General features: G+C 48.8%; 1 protein-coding gene across 10 annotated transcripts in view; it reads left to right on the top strand.

Moving 5' to 3' along the window:
• FGFR2 (fibroblast growth factor receptor 2) overlaps positions 1–22,228 on the top strand; it is a 108,763-nt gene that overhangs the window by 24,454 nt on the left and 62,081 nt on the right. For 5 of the 10 annotated variants that reach the window (XM_047825591.1, XM_047825589.1, XM_047825590.1 and 2 more), the window contains exons 3-5: positions 4,837–5,103; positions 5,962–6,036; positions 16,474–16,643. In XM_047825591.1, the coding sequence (XP_047681547.1) occupies positions 4,837–5,103; positions 5,962–6,036; positions 16,474–16,643 (512 nt within the window). The remainder of the gene's footprint in view (positions 1–4,836; positions 5,104–5,961; positions 6,037–16,473; positions 16,644–22,228) is intronic. The other 5 variants (XM_047825597.1, XM_047825596.1, XM_047825595.1 and 2 more) reach the window with 2 other exon arrangements.

Here is a 22,228-nt window from a genome sequence, read left to right as displayed (position 1 = left end):
GGGAATACTTTGCCCTGTGTCAACGGTCCTGCTTTACAGAGCGGGCCGCGCAGCCTGCTGGAGCAGGGGTGGGGGTGGGGAGGGGGTGGAGGCACCGGGCCCTGTCAGTGGAAGCAGATCCGCGTCGGGGAGCATCGCCGGTGCGTCATCGCTGGTGTCAGAGGACTTAGCAGATCTTCTTGGCTCCCCACCGAACGGTGTGAGGGAGATACCTGTGCAGGTGTGTGCGCGGCACTCACGGAGCATGTTTGCAGGGCGCGGGCAAGACAGTCACCTGTCACCTGTAGCATTCAGACACAGAAGAGAAACCCAAGCCGGGAGTGGCCTCCTGGGGACGGGCGGGGACAGGGTGGCCTCCGCTGAGCCAGATGTTTGGGTTCCAGGCAAAGCGCCCATGTCCTTGGCACCTTGTGCCCAGGTATGTTTGATGCAGGAACCCACAGGCTGGGCGGGGGTGTGCCTGGGCGGTGTGGCATCCCTTCCCCCTGCCCCCAACGGTCTTCCTTCTCTAGGCACTGTTTTTCCCCAAACGCTTCCTCAGTCCTCTCCTTGTTTTCAAAAAAATTTTAACGTAGGCTTGTTTACTTGGAGGGTGCAAGCAGGGGAGGGGCAGAGAGAGGGCTCTGTGCTGACAGGCTGACAGCAGCGAGCTGGGCGTGGGGCTCGAACCCATGAACCGCGAACCCACGACCTGAGCTGAAGTCGGATGCTCAACTAACTCACTGAGCCACCCAGGTGCCCCTATTTATTTATTTTTGAGAAAGAGGGAGAGAGCGCATGAGCGTGGGAGTGAGGGAGGGGCAGAGACAGAGAGACAGAGAGAGAGAGAGAGAGAATATCCCAGTCAGGCTCCATGCTGTCAGTGTAGAGCTCGACACGGGGCTCGAACTCTCCAACTGCGTGATCATGACTGGAGCCGAAATCAAGAGTCAGGTGCTTAAGTCCCTGGGCCACCGAGGCACCCCGTCTCCTTCTTTTCGTTCACCCATTCGCCCTTCTCCCCAAGCCACGCCTACAGTCTGAGTGTGAACACCGCATTGCTGGGCTTTGCTGAAGTTGCCACAAACCCCCAGTGACCCGGTGAGCCTTTTGTGGACCGATCTGTCAGGTGCGGGTTCGTTCAGGCTTGAAGTCAGGTGGCCTAATTGTAATGGATGAACACCATTAGTGATGTATTCTGGAGAGTTCTTTTACTGTCCTTGAAGCTTATCCTCTAACTGGAAAACGGGGTGACAGTTTTGACCTGGTTTTACCGGAGAGAAGGACCACGTTGAGCCAAAGTCCTCTTACGGGCCGGGTGAGATGGGAGCCTGTCCGGAACATTGACCTGCGTCTGTGGAGATACTGATCCAGACGCTCTCTGAGCATCCTCTGAAGATAGTGGTGCCGGAGGCGTGGTGAGCGTCGTCAGCCTCGAAGGACAGCGGAAGTGACGGTCACGGGCCCGACAGGTTATAGATTGGACGCCGAGGTTCCTGTTGGTTGGCTCATCGGATCCTCACAAGCAATGCCGTGTCATTTCGGCATTCTTGCTCCTCGGTGGGGGAGGGACCGGGGGTGGAGAGGTGAAGCAGGAACGGAGTGGAGTGGGGCTCAGGGGACCATCTTTTTCTTGTGCACGACAGCACATTTATCGTCAGCTCCCGTGTGTCCGGCCCCACGCGAGACGCGGTCCCTGCCCTTGAGGCCTCAGTGGGCCACGTTCCTCCTTTACCACCAACCAGCAGGTGGTGGTGTCTTTGTGACGTTGGTCCGGGCACCCCTGGCTTCCGCGAGACCCAGTGGTTTACCTGTTTGAGGTGAAGCCAGATATTCTCAGCGAAAATGCGTTCCTTTAAGAACAGGGAAATCGTAACTCTACCTTTGTCGGGAGAGAGAGGTTTCTGCGTCCTAATTGCAAGTATCTGGCTTATCTTTTTTTTTTTTTTTTTTTTTTTAAAGCGGTCTCCATACATTCTCCTGCCTGCACGAAATAGGGACATGGCTCTCCTGATGGGAGGGGCCAGGGCAGAGGCAGGCTGGCTACGCGTCTCCCTGAGAGGGTGAAGATTCGCAGTTCGGGGTCCAGCCACTCCTGCGTAGACACTCTCTTCATGTCCGGTCCTGGCTCAGAGGAAAGCAGATTCTGTAGTATTCTCGGTACCTTGCTGACGATGCCGTGTGGTGCCGATAAATATTATTTTGTGACCCAGGCTAATCCACGATAAATTCACTCTTAACGTTGTGGGTGCTGTTTCGGTAATTGCTGGTTGGTTATATGGGACCCAAATGCCATCTGATCCTTGCTTTAACCAGCTGTGAAAGGGACTCGGCCAGGTGTCCTGTGGGGCACCATCACTTCCGATGGGACTCCAAGCCGCTGGAAATGGGGCAAGGTCCGCGATCCGGGGTCGCGCTGAATTCCTTTTTTCTCTTCCTTCCCCTCTTTCCCACATTTTTCTTCCTTTTCTCTGTCCTGCGCGGGCTTCAGAGTTCAAGATATTTCTAGGAGTCCCTCAATTCAGGTGCATTCGGGCCTCAGCAAGCTCAGGAGGCGTGTGGCCTGAGGAACCTTCCAGCTGAGGTCCCGGCGACATCTTTCAGACATCCCTTTGCCCTTCAACTCCTCAGAGCAGCCTTCTCTGAACATCCCGTACGGCGGGGGTTGGCAAACTTTTCGTAAAGGGCGAGGCTTTGCAGAGGACGTGGGGTGTCCGTTCCAGCCGCTCAGCCCTGCCATTGTGACACAACAGCGGCCCAGACAACGCTTAAGGAGCAAACGTGGCTGCGTGCCAGGAAAACGGTGTTTACAAAAACGGGCAATGGCTGGGTTTGGCCCGGGGGCCGTGGTTTGCCAGCTCCTGCTCTAGAGAGAGCCCTCCCCCTCTGTCTTGTTTGTACCGCTGTCTTGCTGTATTTGGCTTCCTGACAAGACCGCCTCCTGTACTTTATGTATTTTTTGTAGGCTTTTTGTTTATTGTCGGTCATCTCCACCGTAATTAAAGTTCCACCAGTGAGGCAGGGATTTTACTGTTCCCTGTTGCTCCCTGAGCATCTAGAACAAAGCACGGCCCGTAGGAGGGGTCTCGTAGATGTAGAATGAGAAAGACAAAACTTACTCGGGAAGCGTAGCCTGCGAATTGGCGTTTTCTGCCCTCGTTTCAGGGTGTGTGTGTCCATGTTAAGTCAGACTCTTATTTTCTTCTTCTATTTTGTTGTTGTTGTTGTTGCTGTTGTGGTGGTGGTTCTCTATGTCCCGTTCAACGTCTGGGCTCTTCTTGGCATGTGTGCCTTTGAAGGTGCCCCTTTGGGGAGCCCTGGCCCTCCCATGTTGGCTGTTGGTGGTGGTGGTGAGGATTTCTAGAACCAGATGCACACGGTCCTCACTGTTCCTTCAGCAGTGGGGCTAAGGCACGGAGTGACTTTATTCCATTGTCATGTGGGAGATTTGTCCAGACTGCACTCAGAAGGACAAAACAGTTGCCTTGTGATGCTGCCCAGATTTGGAGCTATCCCAGCGCTGGGAAGCTTGATGTTTCCTGGGCCTGGGACTCTGGGTACCATTCACAGTTCCCATTGTGATGGATGAAAGCCCATTCATGGGTCCTCGTGGGTCCCGGCCAGCGGCTCCGGGTGCTCCCCTTGAGGCCTGTGGCTCCCTCTCGCTGTGCTTGTACAGGTTGCCTGAGTCCCCTCTTGCCCTGAGGATTTGGGGACCGCAGTCACGTTCAGCACGGGCCCCTGCCATGTGTGTGTTGCTTGGGGCAAGAGGGACACCCGAGGAGACCTGAGCCCTCCATCTACATCTTTGCTGTCCCCCTGGGCGACAGGACACATCCGTGAGCTACGTGCTGCTTCCCCAGAAGCTGGCTCAGCGGACAGGTGAACGAGGAGGGGAGATCTGCTCCACCCCCAGGCCCGGGGGACCGATGGCAAGCTCGTATCCAGCTGGATGATTTGGGCCTTGAAGGATGAGTTGGGTTAACGGGGAGGCGAGGGAGGGAGGAGTACCTCTCAAGGAGTTAAAGGCCAAGGCCCCAAGGAGGCTGGAGCGCAGGGTGTGCGGTGGGTGCTGGTGGGCAGGGAGGGACCCAGCTGTGAACGTGTCAGAGGGTCAGGTGCTCAGCTGCCTCATTTCCAGATCTGTCTAGGTACGATACGGAGACCTCCTCTTGGCTTTCTGGGGCATTTTGTCCTTTTTGGTGTTAAGAAAAACAGCATGTTCCAGCTTACCCAGCGCAGTATTAAGTCTCCAGGCCAGCAAAGCGATCTGAGCCTGAGAGTTTTGTACAAGTCCCCATTAGCGTCCCTTGAGTTTGGGCATTTCATTTTAAGAAGCTCGGCATTGTGACAACAGGCAAAGTCTAGCGCAAATGGTGTGTGTGTGTGTGTGTGTGTGTGTGTGTGTGTGTGTGTAAAGGTGTAGACACAGCCATGCAGTCGCATTGAATAAAAAAATTGTAAAACACACGTCCTTACAGATCAAAAATGCCACAAGAATAGAATTCCCCACATGTGACCCTTGTAAGCAGGCTTTGGATTGGTAACAGACTGCAAAGTTTTCTTACATTATCCTTCCACGCTGGGTTTTGGGTGTGTGTTTATGGCCCTACAGCTTGTGGAGACAAAGTGGGGCCGCTTCTATTGGGCACTTCCTCTGGTCGATGTCTCAGACACTCCGTCTGCTCTGTGCACGGCTTCCTGGGTGCAGGCGGAAGCCGACGCCTGCCGGGGCCCTTTGCAGACCAAGAACCGCCTCTCCCAGGAATAAACGGGCCGCCACTGACCTTTGTTGGACGTTCTCTCCTTTTCCTCCTTCCCATCTGTCTCCATCTTCTCTCTCCCACCTTTCTGCAGAGCCGCCAACCAAATACCAAATCTCCCAACCTGAAGTTTACGTGGCCGCGCCCGGGGAGTCGCTAGAATTGCGCTGTCCGTTGAGAGATGCCACCATGATCAGTTGGACTAAGGATGGGGTACACTTGGGGCCCAACAATAGGACAGTGCTTATTGGGGAGTACTTGCAGATAAAAGGTGCCACGCCTAGAGACTCCGGCCTCTATGCTTGCACGGCGGCTAGGCCGGTAGACAGCGAGGCTGTCTACTTCATGGTCAATGTCACAGGTGAGTCCGCCTGCGCGCCCTCTGCTCTCTCTTCTCTGTAGCCGTTTTCTGGGTGAAATTGTACTGGACAAGGGAACTCCTAGTGGGATCTGCTAATTGGATGCCACGCACAGAGCTCCCTAATTTGTTATTGATCTGTTTTTGAAGTTCTTCCACGGGGACCGGCTCTGCCAGAGGGGCTGGTCGTTAAAAATGACAGGATTCTCATGTGCAAGGTAGCATTTTTCTTTTAAGACAGCATGCTTTTATAGAAGTAGAAAACACATCTCCTCACCGCCCCCCCCCCCCCCATACTGTTTGCATCTTTGGCCGTTAGAATACAGGATTGCAGTTTGATATGGAAGATTTCGGGTTCCTTTTATTAAAACTCGAGTTTCTCTCCTTGATTTTTCTCCCATGCAGCCCGGGGGAACTAGATGGAGGTCCCCTTTCTGGCCAAGTTTAAAGATTCGCTTTCAGAAGTTAGTAAATTCTGCCGGGGACTAATTCCCTTCTTGAAGGGGATCCTGACAACTGAAAGGTGGTGTTGGAAAGAATCTTTGGGTAATAACGCAATCAGCAAATTTGCCGGGGCCTTGAATACTGTTGGAAGCTTAAAATCCAGTTTTAATATATCCAACTTGACAGTATGTTTAAAAAAACGTGAAAGCAGAAAGCACTGGGAATCCTAATACAGACCAACTGTCCTCACGGAGAGAAAATTGAAGCCCTTAAAGCCATCTTCGCTAAACAAGACCTCAGACTTTTTGCGGGGGCTCCTGGGTTGTGGCATTCCCTGTCCAGAAGGACTAAGTTGTACGTGATTACAGCCTTTTGCTTTGCAAAAACACAACCATGGATATATTCTTTTGAATACAGATGCCATCTCATCCGGAGATGATGAGGACGACACGGAAGGCTCCGAGGATTTTGTCAGTGAGAACAATAACAAGAGTAAGTAATGGCCGTCTCGGAAGGTCCCCGAGAGAGCAGAGCCTGGTGGGAAGTCCGGACTCTAACCTGCCGTCTTGTCCACTCTTCAGAACGCTGTGCCCTGCGGCCCTTGACTTTCCTCTGCTGTGTCTCCTCTCCTGGCTTTCTAATCTGAGAATAAACCAGTGTTCCTGTGTACCCTTCTCTACCGTTTGTCCTTTCTTATTGTGTCACAAGTCACTCTTTCTCGAAAGCAGTTCCCAGTTTTCTGTCCTCGAATTTCGTTTTCTCTCCGGTTTCTCACTGTTCGGAGGCGTGATACGAGTAGAAAACACGTACCACCCTGGTCTTCTTTGTAACCTTTGATGGTGCTTGGCTTAACTCAGTGGTTCTCAGCCGTGGGGGGGGGGGGGGGGGGGGGGCGGATTCTCCTGCTTGGGACTCCCCTGGGGGACATTGGGCAACACTTGGTGGTCTCAGTAGGGGGAGGAAGAATGCCAGTGACCTCCAGTGGGCAGAAGCGAGGGGTACTGCTAGTAAACATCCTGCAATGTACAGGACAGCCCTTAACAAAGAAGGATCTGGTATAAAATGTCAGTAGGGCTGAGGTTGAGAAACTGGGGCCTTTTTTTTTTTTTAACATGTATTTATTTTTGAGAGATAGAGAGACAGAGCGTGAGTGGAGGAGGGGCAGAGAGAGGGGGAGACACAGGATCCGAAGCAGGCTCCAGGCTCCGAGCTGTCGGCACAGAGCCCGAGGCGGGGCTCGAACTCACGGACCGCGAGATCACGACCTAAGCCGAAGTCGGACGCTTAACCCACTGAGCCCTCCAGGCGCCTCGAGAAACCGTGACCTTTTCAGACATTGCTGCATGCTGAGAGGAAATAAGGGAAGGGGGCCTTGCTTTGTAGACAGTGACAGAGCAGGGAGCCAGCAAGTACTGTTTGCTTTTCAAAGGCTGTTAACACGGAGCAGTGACACGTGGGAGAACCTGGGTCAAGAAGAACTCGGCCTCTCTTACTCTGACACCTCTAAGTGGGGGTGACCCTGGGCAAGTAATTTAACTTCTCTGCCTCGGCTTCTTCAACTGTAACATGGGAATAATAACATCCCGTGGGGTTGTTACGAGGATCAGACAAGTTTGTGTTTGTAGGGCGCTCAGAAAAGTGTGGGTCGCGGCGTTCAATACAAAAGATAAAATGTAGCATTAGTTATATTTCCAGTAACATGGCTTGAATGTTCCCCAAGTGCTTGTACATGAGTTGCTGGCGTTCTTTGCTTAGGTGTTCTATGCTGCATGTTTTCAAAAGGACTTTAGTTTAATAAACTCTTACAAGGCTTAAATAATAAAGTTGGTTATGAAAATAGGCAGGGCTTTTGAAGACAAGAAGAGAAAATGGATACTGTTAGGGACCTGGGATAATGTGTCAAATGGGGAGTTGCATTTGTCCCAGTCTCCTAGCAGCTTAGGCAAAAAGGGAAACATTTATAGTTTTCATTGTTTTGGCAAGAGAAGGCTTGGGTTCTGGACCACGAGCATCAGCATCGCCTAAGAACTTACTAGAAAGGAAAAGGCCAAAGCCCCACCCCAGACCCCGGACTGGAAACTCCGGGGATGATTCTCATGTGCGCTGAAGAATGAAAAGCACCGAGTTAGGGATTCACACCTTGAGATCTGCCTTGAGCCGTGTGCGCTCTTGTTTATAAAACAGTGGGTGAGTGAAACTGTCTTCTGCTGTGATTTGTACCAACCTTCTTGGGAAGTTATTGTGGTTATTTTTTTAATAACGCATCACTGGGACATCAGAAGACATCACTCCTTGTTAGTTCTTTGGATCTGGCCGGGAAGGCAGTGGATGACCCTGCTTTGGAGGTGTGGCTTTGGGCAGGTTCGGTGCCGGTTGCTGGCTCGGGCAGTGCCCCCAACGACCCTATAAGGTGGAGGGAGCTATTATTCCTGTTTTCCTGATTGGAAACTCACGACTCGGTGAGCAAAAGGCAAAGCCGCCATTCGCTCGCAGGCCCGTGGCGTGTTGAATCACGGCACCCCCCTGCCAGTCCCCAGGGTGACGATATGGGGGTGGGGGTGCAGGGAGGATGCCGGCACTGTTGTGGACGGCTCTCAGGTGGGGCCCACGTGTGGGATGTCCAAATCTGGCAGCACCCGGGTTGTGCTGGCCGGCCTGGAACCTGCCTCGTCCTGGTGAACAGAACCACGTCTGAGAGCCTGTTCCCAGGAATACTTGGGAAGCCGTAAAATGTAACAGCAAGGTATGGGTTACGTAACAAGTAGACCGAGTGAAGTGAGTGAACTTTCTGGTGATTGCGAGGGATTACCTGCCATGGACCTCCAGGGTTTCGTCCCGAACACGGGTCCCAACCGCCCGGTGCCTGCGCAGACGGGCCAGGGAGTGGAGCGCACTTAACGAATGCCATGCCTTCACCCTGTGGCCAGCGTTCTTTGTAATTAGCTCTCGAATGACACCACGTCTGCCCTGCAGTGGGTGCTCTGTGGTGATTAAGGGCTGGTGTTAGCTGTACCAGGGAGACACTGCTGTCGGGAGCTGCCTCTGTTTGGTGCCTGTGAAACATTAGACACGATTTAAAGTGATAGCAGCTCTTAGCTGGCTACTTGGCCTCTGCCATCTGTTAGCGTGATTAGGCTGGTCTGATTCACAGGTGCAGCCTGGGGCAGTGGAGATTAAGCAGCTGTGGCCTGTGTGGACAGAGGAATGCCACGGCCGGGGTAATTGGCAAGGCGGGGAAGGGGATGTTGCCATTAAAACAATTTTTTGCCACCTCCAGTGTCAAATGCCTGACCTGATTAATAGGAAAAATTATAGAAGCGCCGAATTCCATGCGTTTTCAGGCACCTGGAAAACACCCGTGGGTCCAGACTGATTCCTTTGGTGCCTTCTGATTGTCTGGAGACGTCACTGGGGTGTGTTTGAAAGCTCCTCTTCGGTCAAGTTAACAGATGATGCTCCGGTGACCCTGTGCTGACAGTGACATTTCTGGACTTTCCTAAGTTTTGGTTGTTTTTTTTTTTTTTTTTTTTAATTTTGGTGGTTAGCTGTGAGAAGGCAAGCTTTCATCTGCCTGGTAGAGTTCCAAAAGTATGTACAGACTACAGAAAGCATGGCAGTCCAATACAGGGGCAAAAATAAGTCCAAAATTAAGGCAGGATCGTTGGCTATGGGCCATGAAAGTAGGTCTGGTCTGATTTTTAGAGGGCTGTTTTGCCGTATTCGGGTTGACCTTAACGCTTACACCATCGGTACACGACCCAGCTCAAAGGTGGGCTCCCCCATAGGGGGTTTCCTTATCGCTTCACGTGTTCTATTCCCTCGCATCTCAGCATCACGATGCATCTCAGACCCGCCTTTCCTGGTAGACCACTGCTGGAGGCAAGGACTGGCCTCGATGCTGAGCGAATGTTTTTTGGAATTACAGTCCTCCTCTACATCTTTTACTGGCGCTTTACAAACAGAGTAATGCTCAGGTCTGGCCTGTACCTTAAGAGAAGAAGCTGGTGCTTCTCAAAGTATATCCCGTGGAACCCTAGTCCAAGGGCTCTGTGCCAAGAATGAGTTGTATTTTGAAATGAGTTTGAAAAATACCTCTTACTCTCTGACCCTTTCTTAGAGACTTACCCGGTGCCCCAGCAGAATACGTTCTCTCCAACGTTCTGTAGTAAAACATCTGTTTAATTTCGGCTTTTCCCAGGGTTTTCCAAACGCATTGACCGTAAGACCCTTTTGAAAATACAGCACTTTACTAACATCCTGTTGCACATGCTTTGAAAATCCCTGCAATGGGCTGATTTGATTGACCTGACTTTGCTTTTGCCTTTTAAGTCAAGCCCTTCCATCACAGATGTCAAGGGCATTCTCGGGTCATATTTTAGCAGCTGACTAACTGATGACCTCACACCTTACCCGCGCTTGACTGTTTCCCTGAGCGGAACAATTCTGTGATGTCATTACAAGCCTAGCTGCCAGGAAATAATGCTTCTTGCATATGCCCTTTAGTGAAACAGACTTTCTCCGGACAGCAAGTTGCAATTTCAAATGCTAATTTTTGAAATGCATCCAGGTTGAAGGTTTTGAAGGCTTCAGAGTTTATACTTCAGCATCGGAAAGCATAACTTAATTAGCCCTTGCCTCCCCTCGGCACGAGGTACCTTGACGGGTTATCTGGCAGCAGATGAGTAGACCTGCGTGTCCCTTTTTTTCCCAGGTGATTTTTATTACCTCAAGCTTGTGTTTCAGCGATTCATGTTTCTGAAGAGTTTCTTGGGAAACCATGATTGACAAAGTTCAGGTTGACTGCTGAACTAGAAGGAATTGATAGCGAGGCAGCTTTATCAAGATCTGTGCTCCAGGAGTGGTTCTTTCTCTTGAGTGAGGAGGAGAGAGACAAGGCAATTTTCCATTTTGGTTTTCATTCCTGTTGAGACCTGCAGGTGCCCGTACTCCTGTGTCAGGGAGAAAGGCAGTTGGCAATTGTCTTTGGAACTGGCTAGGGAAAATGAAGGGACTTGGCCTGGGATTCCATGTTTCTTTCGTTGCTCAACCTGCTGATAATAACAGTTTATAGTCAGTTACCTTTGGTCTAATTGGGCCTTTTACTTGGTAGGGGTTATAGCTAAGTTGGTAAATGTGTTGGTTTCTTAGTTGGGTTATGCAGTTTCCAGGAATTGAAAGTTATAGTAACAATAATAAAAAAACAAACAAACAAAAAAAAAACCCAAAGCACACAGGCTTCCTGAACTTTTTTTTTTTTTTGGACATTTCTTTGTAGTGGAAACCTCATCCTAAATTGGTTTGGGTGTTTTTTTTTTTCGCAAAAGCCAGGGATGGCGTTCTATCTGGAAGGTTGGATTGAATTATCTCTTTCTTGGCCTCCCGTGTGGGCAACCAGCATAACCAACAACTGGAGAGTTTTCTTTTGAAGGCAGATCCTAGGAGCTCCCACGGGGCAGCTGGTCGCCCAGTGGACTCAGGCATTTCAAAGGTGGGTCATTTTTCTGTTTGCTTTAATGGGCTTCTTATCAGTGCTTCAACCGATCGGCAAGGTGTTGTTTTTAATGAGATTCTCAAATAAAACCCGCCGCCCCCATAATCACACATTCACTCACATCTCCATATTTTGTTGGATTTGTTTTCTCTTAGCTTATGCAAAACTGAAAACACGAACCTCAGTCTACTGTATGGTTGAGCTCAGAGACCTCTTCCCACCCCCACCCAGTCAGGGTCAAAGCATTCAAATGTCCTGATTAGTGATATTTTTAAAGGCCCTAATTATAGACTTAAGACAGAGGCCTTAGTGGGGCTTTAGGGAGTTTGTGAGACTTAATCTAGGAGCTGAAACAGGCTCTGTTTTTTTATTTTTGCATCAATAAAAATACAGTTGGCAGTCATTAGCGTCCGCAGCTCACATAAATCTTGAACTTTTGACTTAATTACCATGGGAGAGTTCAAAGGGCAGCCTGGAGTGGTTGAAAGAGCACAGCCCAGGGAGCTGGAGTCCTGGGTCTAGCCTCAGCCTGGCCTTGGCCATGCAGCCTTGATCAGATCACTTAACCTTTCTGGATGACATTGATCACGTCAGCCGTTGGACCAGATGGTCACCGAGGCCTTTTGGTACAGTGGTAATAGGATTCCGTGTTTTTCCTTTAAACTGTTGGGCTGTGTTCTCTTTTTGATTTCAGAAAGAGAGGAGACTATAGACCTTAGCCATCTGTATTGAGATACATACTGGGGCATGGAAGGGCTTCTGTGGGGGCAGCCCATGTTTTTTCATTACGTTATCATAGAAACCCTCTAATCCTACCATTTGTTGACACAATCAATATCTGCCTGGAATACCTGGACAGAATGTTAGAATAGGGAGGGCCCTTATCAGAACACTCAGTTCACCTCCCTCATTTTATAGCTCAAGCTTTTAACACTTGTTCATCTGGTACATTCTTCCATCCATCCATCCATCCATCCATCCATGTAATAAACACTTGAGTGCCTACTCCATAGGCTAAAGATGACTTACACTGTCCCCTTCAGATGCTCTAGTCTTACTGGTCAGCAGACATCGAATGGAATAAATTTCAGTATGGGGACACCTTGGTGATGGAAACATATGTAAATGACAAGCCCAGTGAAGGAATTTGATCAGTCTGTGCTGTGGGATGGAGGTGGTATGTTGAAGGAACTTTGAGGGAAGTGTTTGTGGGGTTATACATCTCTTTTTAACCAGCACATCTTAAGAGACTACTGCTGAATTAAAAGTATAATTCTATTTACTTAGACTCATCACTGGTATACAATAACTGTTTCAGTATAGAAAATGATAATGAGTAGGTGCCCCGTTACGATGGATTTTTCTTATTTTTTAAATTTGGCTGGGTTTTACTGTTCTTACTGTTTAATGACTCAGCATCATTCTTTAGCTACATGTTACATCAGAAGGTCTGAGAGTGTCCTAGCAGACGGGACGAACCTGTCACGAAGGTCACCTTGTTTGCTTCCAATTTAGTATATTTCATTTTTTTATGCCATCCAAGATTTCCACAGTTCCTTTTCTGTTAATTGACTTGAAACTCACTCCTCCTGCCTCCCTAAGATTATGCTAGGGAAGATACATTAAGTGGATACTCAGACCCTTCTTTGAAACAACATGATGGAGACTTGGCTTATAGTTTTCCTCTTTTATAAAGTTGTTGAGGAAACATTTGTGCGGAGCACCTACTATGTGTTCTCTTTTGTAGATCGTTAATTTGTTAAGTGAGTTCCTCCTCTGCGTGTTCACCAGCCATGGTATGAAAAGAGGTCTCCTTAGGTAGAAAAGCTTGCTTCGGAGCCTGGTCCTGGTCTCTCACCAGCTGCATTGTCGTTCTTGGGGTGGGGGGCGGGGATGGTGGCTGGCATTTCCATGTGTCCAGACTGCAAAAATGGCAGGAGATAACAAATAGAGTTTGCAGAAGACATGAGGCCACCGATGAAGGAAGCGCAACGGGGCTAGTCCTACAGTACCATTATTTTTCTAGACCTTCCAGGTTCTCCCGTCTTCACGTAAAACTAGTTTCTTTCAGGAGAAGCCATGATAAAATACTAAAATAATCCCTCCCCTCTAGCGTCATGCTCGTTAAAACAATTCATGAGCTCAAAATCTTAAAGAAAAGCCTAGTCGCAGAAGGGTGTTGTCCTGTATGATGTTAGCACTCACTCAGAGTGGAACTGGGCAGAGCACTGGGGTGGCCCATCGCTGCCACACAGAGGACCTTGAAAACTTGGCTCGATGGCCTTTCTGTGGAGTCACTATTTACAGGTATTCAGGAAAAGGGAAAGTTGCAAATGTGGGTTTCCAGTGATAGCCACATAGGCGATCTGTTTCTGCTTTGTTGATAAGATTTTATGGTGCCCCGCCCACCTGGGATCCCAGTGACTTCAGGTGACAAGTATGGTGCCCATAACCCTGCCTCATGGCTGTGTGTCTATTTCGCACGAGCAGGTTTTATAGGTGCAGTTTTGACGATTGAAATTTTACCCCAGGGAAGTGGCTTCCTGCCAGAAATTCCAGCAAAATTCTTTCACCCTTGTCCTTAAATCATCCCTTAGGTGCCAAGACGAAGGTGCTGGTTGCCAGTGTGCTGTTGCCACAGGCCATGACTGTACAGACTCATGTGGTTTGGGGTGATCCCTGCGTGGGTTACGGTCTCCCTGACAGCTTAGCCCAGTGAGAGAGGAACAGAGCAACATTCCTAGTTCCTTAAACTAGGAATCCTCCCCCCCCCCTTTTTTTTTTTTTAACATTTTAGGGAACGTAAAAATCATGCCTAATGGAATGTAAGCACATATCTGGTGATTTCTTTTCTGTAAAAAAGAAAAGACATTCCAGAGGATCAGCTCAGCCGTAATCGATGCTATCTCAAAGAGTCACTACATTAATATTTAGCTAATTCGTATGAATAGGCTATTGTGTTTACTTACACAAATGACATGAGTACGGACACCTGACAGCATGAGGTATGCTTTTCATTTAGGTCAGATTTATAAAAGTCTTTGTGTAGCAACAAAGCTCATTATTTATTTTGTGCTCTTAATGGTTTCTTTTCAGTGGCTGTGGCTGTGGCTGGATTTTTCTAAGTAGAAGCTTTTAGAGTGAAAGATTATTGAAATTGTTCCAGTGTATGCCAGGCCCTGGGAGTCTTGTGATGAATGGTAATCAGATACTCCCTGGTGAACCCTCAGAAGACTGGGTGTGTTTAGGGGCACTTGACACCCAAAGCCACATGGCTACCAAATTGTCTACTCATTGCAAATACAGCTGATTTCAGAGGAAAGAGTGGAGCCCCGTTCTTTACCCTTGGCTCTCCCCTCCCGCCCCCCCCCCCCCCCCCCCCGCCGCCCCAACCCTCAGGCCTTTCTTTCCCTGGCATGCAGGACTGACCACCTCAGCTTTGCCTTGCTTGCACCATCTTCTTGGCACATCGTGGAGACTCCCGTCTGTATCCCACCACCTTGACGCTTAGATAAACAAGGACAAAGAAGGTACAGCATGCCCTTGTTAAGAAATCTCCGCTCCACCTTTCATAGCCAGGTTTCAAGAGCAAGGGTGAGGCAAACAGGGGTAGGTAGTTTACCCCGATTCCTAATTGTGCCACGAAAATCCGGCTAAGTGAAGGGGTTTGTTGTCACCCCTTAGGAGCGAGCTGTGTCATCCACAGAATAGAGGGAGGGGGCTTGTAAATCTGTGTCAGAGACCAACCCCCTGCCTGGGCCCTTCTGCCTCTGGTTTGTGGAGTGGGTGTGCTCCTTCTCAGCCTAACCCTCAGCAGCAGTAAACACAGTTAGGAATCAGTCTCGTAGAATTTCGGTGTTCTAGGATGTTCTAGAATGTCCGAGGCCCCGCGGATGGATGCTTCGGGAGAATTTTGGCTACCAGTTTGCGAAGACAGAAACTTACGTGTGAGACGTGAAGTAGCTGTACAAGGTTTCAGTGGAACTTTTGGGCAGTGATGTAGAAGGCAGTGTGCCTTCGGGCCAGCCTGGCTATCCTGGACTCTTGGTCTTCAACATCAGAGCGGTTGAAAAGGATGGATTCCAACCCCTTGGAGAAGCTGGTTCTTAACTAGCCACGGACAGTAGGGGCAAAGATTCTGGAATCAGACTGCCTTGGCTCAAACCTGCCTGTATCTCTCTCGAGCTTTGTAGCTTTTCTGTGCCTCACTTTCTTCATCTCTAAACAGGGATCGTGATAATGCCTCTCTCATTGGATTGGTGTCAGGATTAAGAGGTTAAACACGTAAGAGCTTTTAGAGCTCTGTTTGGTAAACACAAAGCACTCAGTCAGTGCTCGGTAGCCGTTGTTGTTGGCCGGCATGAAGAATTATGGCGGTATCCTGGATTGACGCTGTGGTTCTGATTCAGATCAAATGCCCTTCATTTGGCAACTTAAAAAGTTGTGTCTTCTTTTGAGTTTAAAGGGTCGCTTGTTTGTATCCATGACTTTGAGGGCCATTCAGAGGGCTGAATTTTACATAACATATAATCCGTAGCCTCCTAGTGAGTTTTTCTCTGCTCAGACATGGTAGTAGAATTATGGCATTCACAACCACCAAAAACTCTTTCCTCCATTTAAAAAATTAAAACAACAGGGGCGCCTGGGTGGCTCAGTCGGTGGAGCGTCCGACTTCAACTCAGGTCACGATCTCACCGCTCGTGAGTTCGAGCCCCGCATCGGGCTCTGTGCGGACAGCTCGGGGCCTGGAGCCTCCTTCGAATCTGTGTCTCCTTCTCTCTCTGCCCCTCCCCTGTGCGCGCTCTCTCTCTCTCTCTCTCTCTCTCTCTCAAATATAAAAATAAATAAAAATTTTTAATAAAAAAATAAAAACAAAAATTAAAACATAGTGCGAGGGCTTTTTGATTTGTCACATAAAGTGCTCCGAAGTTAATGCTGCGTCCCTGAAAAATTTACCCTATTAGGATGGTAAGTTATCTCCTTGCTGAGCCTTTAAAGCTTCGGTGGGTAAGTTGACGTGGCTTCGAGCACAACTTGCTTGTGTGTGTATGCGATCGTTTGCGAGGTGTGGTGATCTAAAAGGATCCATTCTGGAGGACTCAGCTGCTACGGTTGTATGCGTTGTCGCTGTCCATATAAAGTAGCATTTAAAAGCATGATTCAACATGAATTTATATTCTGGCACTAAGAACAAGGGAGAGAAGGTACCTCAAACACTTTTTCCCCCCCATTAAGAAAGAGAAACTAACAAGAAGTTCATCTCCAGGGACCTTCTGCTAGGCCATCTGCTAGACTTCAGAACAGTTTTCTCCTCATGGAAATATTACCCAGAGATTTTGAAAATGTCAGATCGTTCACATACAAAGTAAAATTCTCTTCCGTGTCACGGAAATGAAGCGCTCCCTTTCCGTACGTTATAACGTTGTTTTCCACAACAGGAGCGCCATACTGGACTAACACAGAAAAGATGGAAAAGCGACTGCACGCGGTCCCTGCAGCCAACACAGTCAAGTTTCGCTGTCCAGCTGGGGGGAATCCAACACCAACTATGAGGTGGCTGAAAAACGGAAAGGAATTTAAGCAGGAACATCGCATTGGAGGCTATAAGGTAAAATCCGATTTCCAAAATGCTCTATTTCTTACATTTTTGTTAATCCATTTTTAAGTAGTTGAAAAGTAGGAACCTTCAGAAGGGATATTTAAAAAAAAAAATGAAAAATCAGTAATTATCATAATTGGTCATTTCCACACTTGACATTTGAAAAAAGTTTTCCTGGGCTTACAGGTTACTTTATTTATCTATCTTTTAATGTTTATTTATTTTTGAGAGAGAGAGAGAGAGAGCGCGCAAGCAGGGGAGGAGCAGAAAGAGAGGGAGACACAGAATCTGAAACAGGCTCCAGGCTCTGAGCTGTCCACACAGAGCCCGACGCGGGGCTCAAACCCACGAACCTCAAGATCATGACCTGAACTGAAGTCGGACACTTAACCTTAAGACTGAGCCATCCAGGCGTCCCTGGGCTCACGTGTGCTTTCAAAGCATAATTCCCATTTCTATTGTTCTTTTTTTTTTTTTTAAATGTTTATTTATTTTTGAGACAGAGAGAGACAGAGCATGAACGGGGGAGGGTCAGAGAGAGAGGGGGACACAGAATCGGAAGCAGGCTCCAGGCTCAGAGCTGTCAGCACAGAGCCCGCCGTGAGGCTCAAACTCACAGACCGTGAGATCATGACCTGAGCCGAAGTCGGAAGCTCAACCGACTGAGCCACCCAGGCGCCCCATTTTTTTTTTTTTTAATGTTTATCTTGAGAGAGAGCATGAGTGGGGAAGAGGGGCAGAGAGGGAGAGCGACCATCCCAAGCAGGCTCCAAGCTGTCAGCACAAAGCCCAACGCAGGGCTCGATCTCATGGACCATGAGATCATGACCTGAGCCAAAATCAAGGGTCGGACACTCAACCGATGAGCCACCCAGGCACCCTTACATTGTTCTTTATGTGAGAAGAGTTTAATAACAGAAGGGTGGGAAGTTGAGAGTCTGTTTCCTATATGCTTTATTGTCTGGAACACTAGAACTGGAGCAGCATTGGAGAAGCAAACTTGTACTTGCCCTGTTTGGGCAGGATTGTAGGATAGGGGGTGGACTTGGCTTAGACGCTGGAGTATGAAATAGTACTTATTAAGAGAGGATGCTTCCGTGGTGAGAGAGGCAATCTCTCCATCCTCTGTCTTCACGGCCCTGGAGAGCCCATCACAGAATGTGGTGATGAGTAATCTCATCACTCAGGCAGGGGTGAGGGGTGGAGGGGGAGGTGGAAATCGACCACCCTCTCCCTGAAAAGGCCTGTAGATGCCTATTCGGGCTTTTGTTCGTCAATTCAGCAGACGCCGATGAGCACGGTCTTTGGCAGGCACCGTCCTAGGCGCTGGACAGAACACGGCCCTAGCTCACGGGGGTTCCTCGTCTCGTAGGGAAGGTGGATGAGAAAGCCACAGCCTGGATGGGCTGAAGTCAGAAGAGCATGTTGTCGTGTGGATGTGCAGGGGGAGATGATGTGGGCTCTTTGGGAGGCTACGGATAATGGAGGTCAGGAAAAGATTCTGGGCTGAGTTTGAAGGAAGGGTGTCTCAGGAAGAGAGACATGGGATGTCTAAGTTATTTAGTCTGGAAGGGGAGGCCTGGAGGAATTTAATTTAGTATATGAGGAAGACTTGGGGAACCTTACTGTGACATTCTTTGGTGTGTTTGGAAAGCATGAACGGGTGCATTAGTTATCTATTACCGTGTGTAACAAATTATCCCAAGACCAGTGACTTTAAACAACATTTTTATTTAAAAAATTTTTTTTAATGTTATATTTATTTTTGAGGGGAGGCGGGGAGAGACACAGAATCCGAAGCAGGCCCCAGGCTCCGAGCCATCAGTACAGAGCCCAACGCAGGGCTTGGACTCATGAACCACGAGTCATGACCTGAGCCAAAGTCGGACGCTTAACCGACTGAGCCACCCAGGCACCTCTAAACAGCATGTATTATTTCACAGTTTCTGTGGGTCAGGAATCCAGGTGTGGCTTAGCCGGGCCTTTCACCTCAAGGCCTCTCACAGGATTGCAACTAAGGCTTGAGTCTGGAAGTCTGATTTGTAGGGTCAGCTGGGGAAGGACCTGCTTCCAGACTCATTCCCGTGGTTCTTGGATTCACTTCTTTGCAGGTTGTTGGGCCAGAAGCCTCAGTTCCTTGCTGGCTGTGGGCTGGAGGCTGCCCTCAGTTCCTCACTCGCCCCATGGGCCTCTTAGTACGGCAGCTCTTCCTCAGGGAGAGCAGACAAGAAGAGGTAGCGTGTGAAGAAGATAGAAGTCACAGCCTTTTGTAACCTAATCATGGAAGTGACATCCTACCATTTTGGCTGTTTTTCTGTTATTAAGTAAATCATTAGGGGAGGAGGTTAAATCCCCAAGGGCATGAGTATCAGGAGACCTGGGGAATCACTGGCAGCCATCTTGGAAACCTGCAAGGGGGTAAATCAGAGGATGCTCTAGCCTGCATCCCAGCTTGTTAAGAACCAGGTAGAAGAGGACTTCCTGGTGGCAGGAGTGAGATATGGGAAAAGTCAGGAGTTTCTGCTGTTTACCTGTGTCTAACACACCAGTGTCACTTGAGAGGGTACTTGAGTCCTGACCCGTCACTGCTGTGGTTAAGTGGACCTCCTCTCCCCACAAAGTGCTCTGGGGGCCTCTTCTGAAATACCATACACAATGCTCACCTTTAAAGGATTGTCTTCTTCAAAAATTTGTGACTTTTAACATTTAGACATAGCTGGAAGCCTGGGCGGCTCAGTTGGTTCAGTGTCCAACTGTGGCTCGGGTCATGATCTCATGCGTCATGAGTGTGAGCCCCGCATCGGGTTCTCTGCTCTCGGTGCGGAGCCTGCTTTGGATCCTACGGCGCCCCGTCTGTCTCTGCTCCTCCCCTGCTCACGCACACTCTCTCTCTCTCTCTCTCTCTCAAATATAAACAAACATTTAAAAAAAAAAAGTAACTAGATGCTCAATCCCAGAGGATAATAGGGAAAAGCCTATGAATAGATTCCTAGCATGTGCGGGGCAGTTTGTGTGTGAAACAGATGTGAGATACACCTGCTGAGAGGGGGGTGCCTCTGAAGTTCTGGAAGCAGACGCACCTCGCTGAGCTTCCGTGATTCCTGCTTGTTGGTGGGACTAGTAGGCAGGAGGGTGGTTTTTCTCTTCACCCTTAGGTCAGCCCTCACACCGGGCACAACGAGATTGGAAGGTCGGCTCGCTTTCTTTGTAAAGGACGAATTGACAAAGATTTCATTGGGTGGTGCTGCTTGGAAAGAAAGAGTTAAAACCGCCACAGTCGTGGCCCCTGGGGATCATTCTAACCACAAATGCTCTCCAAAAACATAATTGATGCAGTTCCAGTGATGCATTTCAATACGACTAAAAGTATAAGGCTGGTGGTCAAAATCCTGGTGGTTAACTAATTTCCTCACTTACGACAGCCGTGGAAAGAAGTTAAAAGAATTAATGAGCCTCCAGAAACTCCTGGTCTCAAAATAAATAGGCCCAACATCATTATTCTGGGTAAGGAGGTTTCTGCGAATCTGAATTAGTGATTATGAATGTGCCAGAAGGCTAAGGGTGCCTGATGAGGAAATGCTGCTTGATTTTTAACAGGTGTAGTTCAGTCTTAATTATTGAGGACAACATTCTACTAACTGGAGAGCACCTGCACCCTAAAAACAACGTGGGGAACCTTTAGCAGAATACCTTTAACCTGTTCCCGTGGAGGCACAGAAGACCAAAAGTTTTTTTGTTGTTTCATGTTTGAGCCGTTTCTGGAGCGAAAGAATGGGAATTTGAGCGCATGGGAACAAAAATCTAAAGTATATTTTGCTCTAGGGACGCCTGGCTGGCTCAGTCGGCAGAGCGTGCAACTCTCGGTCTTGGTATTGTGGGTTCGAGCCCCACATTGAGTGTAGGGATGACTTAAGAAATAAAATCTTAAAAAACTTATATTTTGCTGTTAAAAAAAAAAAAAGGCAAGGAGGGGAGAGAACTGTACCTTTGGAACATGGTGTGCTGGCCGGAGGTGATGCGGGCACATTTCTGGTCCGCTGGACTTTCTCTGGAGAAGAGTCCATGGCGATGCCTGAGCGCCCTGGGCTGGGGGGGTTGGGGGAGGGGGGTTGGTGGGGGGATCACCCCATCAAACGCAAAGATGGTCAATCTGGATTTAGTAAGGAGTCTTCACAACAGTTGTGGCACTGGACGTTGATTTGGGGGATACTGGTTCTCTCAGAAATTCCATGGACTCAACGCAGGTCCCCAGGTCACGAAGTCCTTGGTGGTCGCAGAGGCCGGCATGCCCCAACCTCCCATCGGTCCAAGCTCTTCGGCTGGTGCAGGCGTCTTCAGGGCTCGAACAGGGTAGAGGCAGGAGCATGGGGTTCCCGCCAGGTTTGCAAACACTGTCTACAGACACTTTTAAAGAATTCTGCTTCTCCAGCGTTCGCCCCGAGGGAACCCGTGCATACAATGCACTCCCCCTAAAGCAGAGACCTTACTGACACACGGACAGCCCCATGTCCACACGCCCCTCTCCTCTGACTCCTATCCCTTTGCCACTTTAGTTAACGAAGAAGCAAAGCGTCAAGTTTTCCAAGATGTATTTTTCCAGAAAGCAAGACCTGAAAGTTTCCGCAAACAAATGTGTGTTATTTCTGTGATTTTTTTTTTCTTCATAAATCTCCTTCTGTAAACCATGGTGACTCTGTCTAGCTCAACTGCCTGTCGAGTTCTTTCTACCTGTTTATGGATCCAGCACCTTGGCCCTCACCCATGGCGTTCCAGCTTGTTCTGAAGTGGTCTGCCTATGTGGCCAGTGAAGGGAGAAGGGAACACAAAAAGCCAAAACAAAATCAAAGAGAATTATGAAATGGGACAGGAAGCTCATTTTAATTAAAATGACCAGTAGAGCTCTTTGGTATGGCTCAGTCTTGTTTACCAAAGAACTCATGCTGAGCCTTCCTTAGGTGATTAAGAGTCATATTGTTTTTCTTAGTATGTGGGCAAAGGCTGGTTGGATGTTATTATTTATGGTGGTAGAGGTCGATTTGAAGCATAACTGTATCTCCCTAATTGTGCTTATGCCCGGGCTTTTTCATCAGTCTTGACGGTGGGCAAGTTGTTTAAGCTCTTCGTGTTTAAGGCCACCTGTCCTTAAAATGACAAGTTTGGACAGATGATCTCGAAGGTCTAACCCCCTCCCAACTGTGATTTAGTAGCATCACCATCAACCATTTTTTATCATCAACAATAGCACAGAATTTTTTTTTTTTTAAGAAAGAGGTTACCTTTAAGGCTAGATATTTCATAGGGCTCTGAACAATAATTACAATTTAATGCAGAAAAGCCACAGCACCGGGGTAATTAATAGACCACCTCAGTTCCCAAGTCGTGCCCAGGTAATGACTGAAACATAGAGGGGAAGAGTATTCTTAACAATTGCATTTCATGCCACCTAGTAACTATAAGAACCAAGAGAGATCACGGGACAAAGCCCTCCCTCAACCTGGCCGTGAAACTGGCACACGAGCATTGGCTTCAGGCATCTGGAGGTTGGAACTCCCATGGGGCCCCTGAGCAGAGTGAAGCATGACACAGTTTGGACT

This window comes from Prionailurus viverrinus, chromosome D2 (genome assembly GCF_022837055.1).
Source record: "Prionailurus viverrinus isolate Anna chromosome D2, UM_Priviv_1.0, whole genome shotgun sequence".
NCBI lineage: Eukaryota > Metazoa > Chordata > Mammalia > Carnivora > Felidae > Prionailurus > Prionailurus viverrinus.
Note: the sequence above shows the minus strand (reverse complement) of the source record. Positions and strands in the feature narration are given on the sequence as shown.